This window comes from Rhagoletis pomonella, unplaced genomic scaffold (genome assembly GCF_013731165.1).
Source record: "Rhagoletis pomonella isolate Grant_MI unplaced genomic scaffold, Rhpom_1.0 Rhpom_scaffold_03612, whole genome shotgun sequence".
NCBI lineage: Eukaryota > Metazoa > Arthropoda > Insecta > Diptera > Tephritidae > Rhagoletis > Rhagoletis pomonella.
Genome location: NW_023462164.1, coordinates 1,418 through 10,953, shown reverse-complemented (window position 1 = coordinate 10,953; position 9,536 = coordinate 1,418). Strand labels below are relative to the sequence as shown.

The 9,536-nt window shown below is 41.5% G+C and overlaps 2 protein-coding genes across 2 annotated transcripts; both read left to right on the top strand.

The window, feature by feature from the left end:
• Positions 1-1,871: 1,871 nt before the first annotated feature.
• On the top strand, positions 1,872-2,684 carry LOC118754271. The gene has a single exon (XM_036489138.1). It carries the CDS (start codon positions 1,872-1,874, stop codon positions 2,682-2,684), a length of 813 nt encoding a protein of 270 aa, XP_036345031.1.
• A 972-nt stretch (positions 2,685-3,656) lies between these two features.
• On the top strand, positions 3,657-4,157 carry LOC118754272 (the record flags this gene model as incomplete). Its single annotated transcript, XM_036489139.1, has 1 exon — positions 3,657-4,157. A coding segment is annotated over exon 1 (501 nt), but the record flags the coding sequence as incomplete, so codon positions are not given.
• Between the last annotated feature and the right edge of the window lie 5,379 nt (positions 4,158-9,536).

The window sequence follows — 9,536 nt, the reverse complement described above, 5'->3', positions numbered from 1 at the left end:
TAGAGATAAACGAGGCTAACTACAAAACTGCGATAGAACTTCTTAAAAACGATTTGATAACAAAAGACTTATGTTTCAGGCACACATCAGGGAGATCTTTGGGTTGGATAGGGCAGGCACATCCGTTAGCAAGCTACGAGAGTTGATGGACAAAGTCACTTTGCATATACGCGCGTTGCAATCACTTGCGTCCAAGGAACAAATCGCAGACTGTATAATCATACAATTGGTAACTCAGAAGCTGGACAAGGCAACCCAAGCCAAATGGGAGGAGAATTCTTCGAGCAACGAGCTGCCGTCGTGGGACCAGTTAGCTGACTTTTTAGAGAAGCGCTGTCGCACACTCGAAAACGTAGAGCATGCCATGGTAGAGCAAGGATTTCTGGTTGGAAAAAATGGAAAAAACGTGAGTACCAATCAAAATAAATCATTTCTTGCTTCGAAAACCTCTGCGTGTGGTTGCGTATTTTGTGGATCGGCAGATCATCTCATTTACCACTGTCAACGGTTCGCAAATTTATCGCCAAACCTTCGTCAGAAAGAGACCAAGAAACTTTCTCTTTGCCTTAATTGTCTAAAGGCGGGTCATCAGATGCGAGATTGTAAATCTGGATCTTGTCGCAAATGTCAATCGAAGCACCACACACTTCTACATTTTGATCGTACAAATATAGCTTCACCTGCAACTCGAGGTGCGGCTTCTCAATCAACTACAGCTCAATCGAACGCAATGATTGCAACGTCGCCTGTCCTTCCGCAAGCCCTTACTTCACAATCTCCATCTGATGCTGTGTTTTTAGCCACTGCGATAATTCTTGCTAAAAATCGTGCCGGAACTTTCGTCCCATGCCGCGCACTGTTGGACTCCGGTTCCCAGCCGCACTTTATTACAACCCGTTTCGCCAATCAATTACAACTTCGTAAAACCAAATCCTCGGCTGCCATTTCGGGCATTGGGGATGCCAATTTCTCCACAGAGGGTTACTCGGTCGATGTCGTTCTGAAGTCGCGGACTTCCGATTTTTCTACACGTATTACAGCCGTTGTTGCGCAAACAATCACTGAAAATCACCCTAGTTTTTCGGTGGTCACGGCGGACTGGAACGTTCCTTCAAACATTCAACTAGCTGACCCAAATTTCAACTTACCGCAGCGCATTGATTTGCTCATCGGAGCAGGATTGTTTTTCGAACTACTTTGTGTGGGGCAGATTCAGTTGGCGCCCGGGCTGCCAATACTTCAAAAAACTCTACTGGGCTGGGTGATATCCGGCGGTGGTCAACAGTCTTCAAAGCTCTCGTCATTTATTGTTAACAAAAGGTCTTCCAGCTGCGAATATTCCAGCACTAGACTGGACGATTTAGTACGTCGTTTTTGGGAGGTTGAGCATGTTTTCGAACCAATCGTTAGGACAACTAAAGAAGAGCTTGACTGTGAGGCGCACTTCAAAAATAATCTTTCGCGTTTGCGCTCCGGTGAGTACTTAGTTCGACTGCCACTGAAGCTCCCTCCTGAGGCATTAGGCGATTCATATCTGCAAGCTAAGCGCCGTCTCGAAGGTCTTGAGCGGAAACTAGCCTATCCTCAATTGAAGGCGAAATATTCGGCATTTATTCGGGAGTATCTTGACCTCAATCACATGTCGTTGGTCCCCAGCGCTTTCGTTCAAGAGTGTAAATAATTCTTACCTCATCATTGCGTCATTAAAGATGATAGCTCCACAACAAAGCTTAGAGTCGTATTTGATGGTTCTGCTTCCACAAACTTTGAACGACTTACTCATGGCGGGGCCAACGATTCAGCCCAAACTCTTCGATATTCTCGTTCGATTTCGCTCATTTCCCGTTGAACTCACCTGAGACATATGCAAAATGTATCGGTGCGTTCGAGTCGCTGCACCCGATAACATGCTGCAATGCATATTGTGGCGTAACTCGCCAGAAGATGAATTCAGCGTTTATAAGCTGGATACAGTTACATATGGAACCAAGCCAGCAGCGTTTCTGGCCATACGGGCAATGCATCAGCCCGCCTCGGATGAGTCCTCATCTTACCCCTTAGGTGCACAAATCGTTATGCGCGACTTCTACGTAGATGATCTGATATCTGGTGGAAACACGGTAGAAGAAGTACTCGAAATCAGGCATCAAACGACCAGCCTCCTCGCTCGTGGCAATTTCCGCTTACGGAAGTGGTGCTCCAATAGCCAGGAGGTCCTGGGTGATATCCCTGATGCTGATAGGGAAAGTTTCCTGAAATTTGATGACGGTAGCAACATCACCAAAGCGTTGGGTCTTGAATGGGATCCACTCAAGGATAGTTTCTTGTTTGCTTTCACTCCCCGAATTGCACCTGACAGAAATTCCAAACGTTCTGCATTGTCTGCCATAGCTCGTTTCTATGATCCACTTGGACTTATTGGTCCGACTCTAACCAAGGCGAAAATTATTCTGCAGCTTATGTGGAGGGACAAACTTGAGTGGGACGAGAGCCTACCGCAATCGCTTGATACAGCTTGGTCTGCGTTCTGCAAGGACTTCGTCGACGTACATCACTTATCATTCCCGCGTTACATCGGAGTCACACATGAAGTTCACGCATTTTGCGATGCCAGCCTCGAGGCATACGGCGCTTGTATTTATGCTCGCTCAATCCAAGATGGCAACATTCAAGTTCATCTATAGTGTTCAAAGGCTCGAGTCGCCCCATTGAAGACACTAACTGTGCCAAAGCTAGAGCTCTGCGCTGCTGGTTTACTAGCGCATTTAGTAGCCGAAATCGCAAAAATGAAGGTGTTTGATTGCTCCTTTTATTGCTGGTCGGACTCGACTGTGGTGTTGTCGTGGCTAAAGGAAGTACCCTCTAAATTCAACGTGTTTGTAGCTAATCGGATTTCTAGTATACAGCAACTTACAGAGGGCATACAGTGGCGCTACGTCCCTACAGCCATGAACCCAGCGGATATTTTGTCTAAAGGAGTTGCGCCTGCTGAGCTGTCACGTTCAACGCTTTGGACCCACGGTCCTCCATTCTTGCAGGTAGCAGAGCACGATTGGCCAGATATCACGGTGTCCCACACCAAACTTCCAGAAATTCGCCAAAGGGCTCTGGTGACTTTTAACGATAGAATCGACATCTCACTATCTTTTAAATACATAAACTCTTTTAGCACGATGCAACGCATTTTTGGATACGTGCGTAAATTTTTAAACATTCGCAGATCGAAAGCAACGCCGCATCTCACCTGTGAAAACGTTCATCAAGGAACTCAACTTTTAATTCGCCTCGTTCAAAGAGCGCGGCTTTGGCCAGAGTACGATGCGCTGAAGAACAACAAAAGTGTCCACTCTTCGAGCAGCATCGCGTCGTTGTCACCATTTTTGGATGACCTGGGAGTTATTAGAGTTGGTGGCCGACTAAAGCATTCAACGCTCGGCTTCGAAGCACGACATCCAAGCATTCTTCCAAAGGATCATCCTTTAACGTTCGCCATAATTACGTATTTCCATCGCAAGTGTCACCACGCAGGCCCCCAGTCCCTTCTAGCTTCAATTCGCATGCAGTACTGGCCTATAGGTGGAAGAAAGACTGTGGCACGCGCCCTACGAAAATGCGTCATATGCTGCAGATCAAAGCAACGACTTTTCGAGCACATCATGGCGGATTTGCCAAAAGAACGCATTCAAGCCTCGCGTGCCTTTATCATCTCTGGAGTGGACTATTGCAGACCATTCTATTATAAGCCCGAAGCGCGCAGTAAATCGCCCCAGAAATGCTATATCAGCGTATTCATTTGTTTTGCAACAAAGGCCGTTTTGATGGAACTGGTTAAGGACCTTTCAACTGGTGCCTTTCTGGATGCCCTAAAACGATTTGTCGCTACGCGTGGTACACCAAGCTGCATCTGGTCTGACAACGCAACCAATTTTGTAGGCGCTAGGAACGAGCTGAAAGATTTACGACGCGTGTTTCTCAGTGAAAGGCATCGTACAGAGATTCACGCGCACTGTCTTAACAATGGTTTCGATTGGCGATTCATACCTCCTCGTTCGCCGCACTTCGGTGGCCTTTGGGAGGCCGCAGTAAAAATGGCAAAGCAGCATTTGTATCGCACTGTTGGAACTGCAATTATTGGTTTCGATGAATTGCGCACCTTGGTATGTGAAATCTCTGCCATAATTAATTCTCGCCCACTTGTGCCAATTTCAGAGAATCCCGACGATATTGACGTATTGACGCCAGGTCATTTTCTTATCGGTGGCCCCCTTACAGCACTTCCAGAACCGGACCTTACGCCTCTAAATTATAATCGGCTCGATCGGTGGCAGCGCGTTACCTATTTGCAACAAATCTTCTGGAGGAGATGGAGTGAAGAATACTTAACTCTTCTCCAGCAGCGCGCCAAGTGGCGCACTCCACAGCCCAATATCCAAATCAACGACGTGGTATCAAGGATGAAAATTCTGCGCCTCTAAAGTGGCCTTTGGCTCGCGTCACTGAAGTCATCACTGGTATAGACGGTGTTGCTCGAGTTGCGGTTCTGCGTACCTCTACTGGCATTACGCGTCGAGCAGTGAATAAGCTGTGCGTCCTTCCCGTTAAGGATTCTGTTGAAAGCCCTGACCTTTCAACGGAGGGGAGGATGTTCGGAGCAGCAGCTGGAACCTAACTAGAAGAAATTCATTTACATCTTACTTATGTGCACTGCCCTGCATGGTAGCTAAAAACTAGCTTTGTAATACCATAACTTAATATTCCTTTAATTTTTAGTACATTTGGCCACCTTAATCTTAGCACTTGCGCTCAATATTAGTATCAATCATTCTTGTAGTTTTTTTCTCACTTGCCTTTTCTCTTCATCCTTAGCTGCGGTATATGTATGTACATATGTACATCCATACATAAACATATATGTACGGTTGTGCCGAGCTGAGATTTGCATTCTTTTTGTCACTCGATTTTGGACATTAACTGTGAGCAGTTCGATTAGAAAATTTAATTGTTGTGCAACTATAGTCACGGCCACGTACCACTTGATTAGTAAGAACATTGTCTCTAAATGAATTACAAATAAGTTAAAAACACAGTGCGTTTAATGGTTTTAGACATTCATAGCTGCAAAAAAAAGGATTTGTAGCTCAACAGCTTTCATAACTTCACGTTCACTTACTCCCACGAATTGAAATTCCTCTTCCAAAGCTGTATGAGCCCAGAGAGTATTCGAAGTGTGAGGAGCACTTTTATTACTACTCGCAGCCGTAAATAGCTCATTCAATACATTCGGGTCTAAATCACACTCAGGCTTCGAACTACCGTGAACTTTCAAGTTTTTTAAGTTCCTCCACAAAACTTTGGAAGGAAGTGACGGGTCCAATTTAGCGCTACAGTATGCGATCTTTGTTTGCTTAATAAATGATGTAGCTTTATTTCTAGCTGTTTTATATTGAGACCAGGCGAAATCAGTCTTTGTCCTTCTCCATTTGACGTATAGCTTATAGCGAAATTTTATAGCAGAGTCTACTTTTTTATTAAACCAAGGGCAAGATGGATTGACTGCCCGAGCCACACGGAGAAGAACATGACTATCAAATATTTTAGTCAGAATTTGATTAAGAAAAAGAAGCTTATCATCGACAGAATTACAGAACCAACAGTCATTCCAACTCACACTTGACAGACTTTGATATAACTCATTCACATTTATGGCTTTAAAATCACAATACAGGAATGTACTTCTAACAGACGGACGATTAAACATAAGATCTACTGTACAAAATATTAAATCATGGTCAGAAATAAAGAATATTTGGTCGAATTTGAGAATATGTTTCAGACTTGAAGAGATAAAATAATCTAAGAGGTTAGGGTTTAAATTATTGGCAAATCTCGTCGGTGCAGTTTTGTTGACTATGGCAAGACCAGCCGCAGCTACGTGGTTATATAATTTATTAGCGTAAATTTCATTTAGGAGGAGGTTCACATTAAAATCACCACAGATTAAATAAAATTCATAGTCAAGTAGAAACATAGACAGTTCAACAAAAAAAGGGTCCAACAAACAACACTTACACTTATATACGCACGACACTAAAATGCTTGTTACACCATCAGAAACCTCAGCTATAATGAACTCAGTATTTGAGTTATGAGATTCGGCCAGAAGACATACTTTTAAAGATGATTTGCAATAAATTGCAACACCTCCCCCTCTTTGGGTACCGCGGTCATGGCGAAGAAGATTGTAGCTCGGAATACTGCAGAAGAAGTCTGAAACAGTGGGGATAAACCAATTTTCAGTAACACAAATTACGTCAACAAAGGATCCCTCAAAGACATACTTAACGTAGTCTAGTTTGTCGCCACTAAGGCTTCGCGCATTAAAATGCAGCACATTAAGGCCCATCGACTGCTTACATAAAATGTCTAATAACATCTTATGGTTTCCACCAACACTGGAGGCGCTTTTGTTTGCTGGGTTTACTATCATTGAACTAATACGAAGAGAGACAACTACAAGTACATGTATATATAAATTTAAAATGCAAATGAGTACGATTGTAATATTTCATAAGACAGAGAGATTTTCGACAGCACACATGAATAAAAAGACAATAAGAGATTGAAAAGAGGGAAGATATTAACCTAAGTGTAAACATACGAATAAATAATAACGAAGTCAGTCGTCCACAGAGTAGTCATGTGCCTTTAGAAACAACGCGTTCAACTTCTTTGTTGGCAACTTTTATTGCTTCACCTTTTGGTTGAACTCTCACATTAATATTACCGCGAATAGAGAAGGTAGATGATAAACGCTTCCGCTTCTTAAGCTGCAAAGTAAATTGAAGGAGTTCATGGTTAATATTGGTGAGGCCTTCGTGAACATATATGCGCTCATCAGTATGACGGCCAATGTCACGCAATATTATTCCCCTCTTCTTCAGCTTGAAAAATTTCGCCAGCGCCATAAATATTAGTGATCGATCACCCGAGGAGACAAGCTTTACTATAATGGGCGAACTTTTGCTATTATTTTTGCGTACACGACAGACAGCACGAATGGGGGGAGTATTCACTTGAACAGCCTTGCAGATGTCGTTGAACACATCGCTCAGATGTTCATCATACATTTGAGGTATGCGATTAATTATAATATCGTTAGCAACGGAGGAATTTTCATATTCTCTGATGCTTGACCGCAATAGCTGCACTTCTTTCCTAAGTTCGTCCACATGTGCACACTCCCGCTCAGTTTTAGCTACCCGGTCTTCCAGCTATGTCATTCTCATCTTCACAGTTTGGATGTCAGCAGCCATCTCACTGAGTGTCTGCATCATTCTCTCTTCGAACTCTTTCATACGTGCCGTCAGCTGACTCATCATACTCCCATCTTCTCCTCAATTCGTAGGAGCCATGCAGAAGGCAGACTATCAGAAACTTTCGCCTTATATAATACAGCTGGAGTCTTTGAAGGCGATTGGTGTACGATACGTATGTTTCGTGTTCTTGTGCCCATATTCGCAGAAAAGTTTATCTCCAGCAAGTTAACTTCCATAGACAACGAAACTCACAGATAGATGGCGCTCAAAAAAGTATAAGTGGAACAGCGGATACAAAAAGCAGCTGATAAGAGAACAGCTGATGAAAGCACAGTGCAAGAAAATGTAGTAACAGGCACGTTGAGGTGTTATTGTTTTTGCAGTGTTATTGTTTTTGGAGATTTGTGTGTTTATTGTTTTTAATGATTTGTGTGTTTATGTTTTACCTCTTTTTTCTTCTTGTTTTAGTTAAAATCAATAATTTATCACAAAGAGAATGTTTTTGTCACTTTCTGCAATCGCTTGATCTATGCGTTCACACTCGACAAGGTTTGAGATATTATATTAAATTGAATACAGCAAAAATGCGCGATATTCACCAATAGCAAACGGAGCAGCGATAACACACGCCCGCCCTCCACAATCGTTAACTTATTTTCATCGCTATATTTACCGATTTTGTTATCGATATTATTATTGATTTTTTTTATCGATTATATTTATCGATCTTGTTATCGATATTTGTTTTCGAATTTGGTATCGATATTTTTATCAATTTTGTTATCAATTACTTATCGATTTTGTTAAAGAATTTTTATTGACTTTGTTATCGATATTTTTATCGATTTTGTTATCGATATTATTTAGCGATTGTATTTAGTTGTCGATATTTTTATCGATATTATTTATCCATCCAAGCATTTGCGAGAAAAAAATATATGCAACCATCGTCGATTGGTCACGATTGGTCACTTATTTTTATCGTGTGGTCATAAGCTGTTTTTTTTTTTAAATTGAATTTTCAAAATAAGGGTTGAAAATTGCATGTGCTATGTACATATGTGTCGGCCGCTGTGGTGTAGTGGTAAGCAGTGCGCGCTTCCACTCCGCATCACCTGGGTTCAAACCCAGGTCAAAGCAACATCGCAAAAAATATAGAAAAAACGTTTTTTCCTAACAGCGGTCGTCCCACGGCAGGCAATGGCAAACCTCCGAGTGTTTTTCTGCCATGAAAAACAGCTTCTCATAAAAACACAATCGCCGTTCGGAGTCGGCGTAAAACTGTAGGTCCCTCCGATTTGTGTTACAACATTAAGGCGCACGCCACAATTCGGAGGAGAAGCTCGGCCAAACACTAACATATGTGTAAGCGCCAATCTATTATTTATTATTATTATTATTATTATGTACATATGTAGATATGTGTTAGGGATGTACATTTTCCGATTTTTAAGATCCCAGGATTTTTGGGGTCTCGTTATTACAATCCTGGGTCCTGGGATTAGTCCCAGGAGTTAGATATTCATTATTTTTCCACAAATTAACTCGAAAAAAATTGCATCAATATTGTTTGCGAAGCTCTCACACCATTTAATAAATAATAAAAAAGCGGGGTTTGAATATTTTTTTTTTAAATTTTTGGGAAAATGTTCCAATACGGAACCCGGCTTTAAAAAAAATTAAGGGGTTTAGAGCGGCTTTTTGTGATTGTAAATCTGAAACCTGAAATCTGAATTTTTAATAAAAAATCGCGCGATGCGGCGCTTCTCCCATAAAAATCAATACTTCGATAAATAACTAAGTTAACAGTTTTGTTACAAAATCTCTCGATTTTAGACTGAATCACTTTTTTTTATCAATACATCGATATTTAATTAAAAAAAAATAATTACAATGTCCGTTTTTATTGTTTCTCGTTTTCAGTGCTTTTTTTGGGCATATTTTGTTGTGTGGTAGCACCGACATTTTAGCTCAATTGGTTTGCAAAGCAAAAAGCGAGGTTGAAGGTGACATTTTTTGCAACTTAAAATTCAATTTTCTTAAAAACTATAAGCCTCAGAAATAACTTGTTATTAATTTTAACTAAGACATTTTAACTTTAATGATAATTGCTTGTTGGATTAAGCTGCCATTAAGCTGCCTTTACACGGGCCGATTTTCTAGTAGAGTTTTTGAATAAAAAATATTAGGCCAAGTTTAACTGGTAAAAATAACTGTTAT

What these genes read in the sequence shown, in the direction of transcription:
- LOC118754271 (XM_036489138.1), top strand. Translation starts at nt 1,872, where the DNA reads ATGTATCGGTGCGTTCGAGTCGCTGCACCCGATAACATGCTGCAATGC.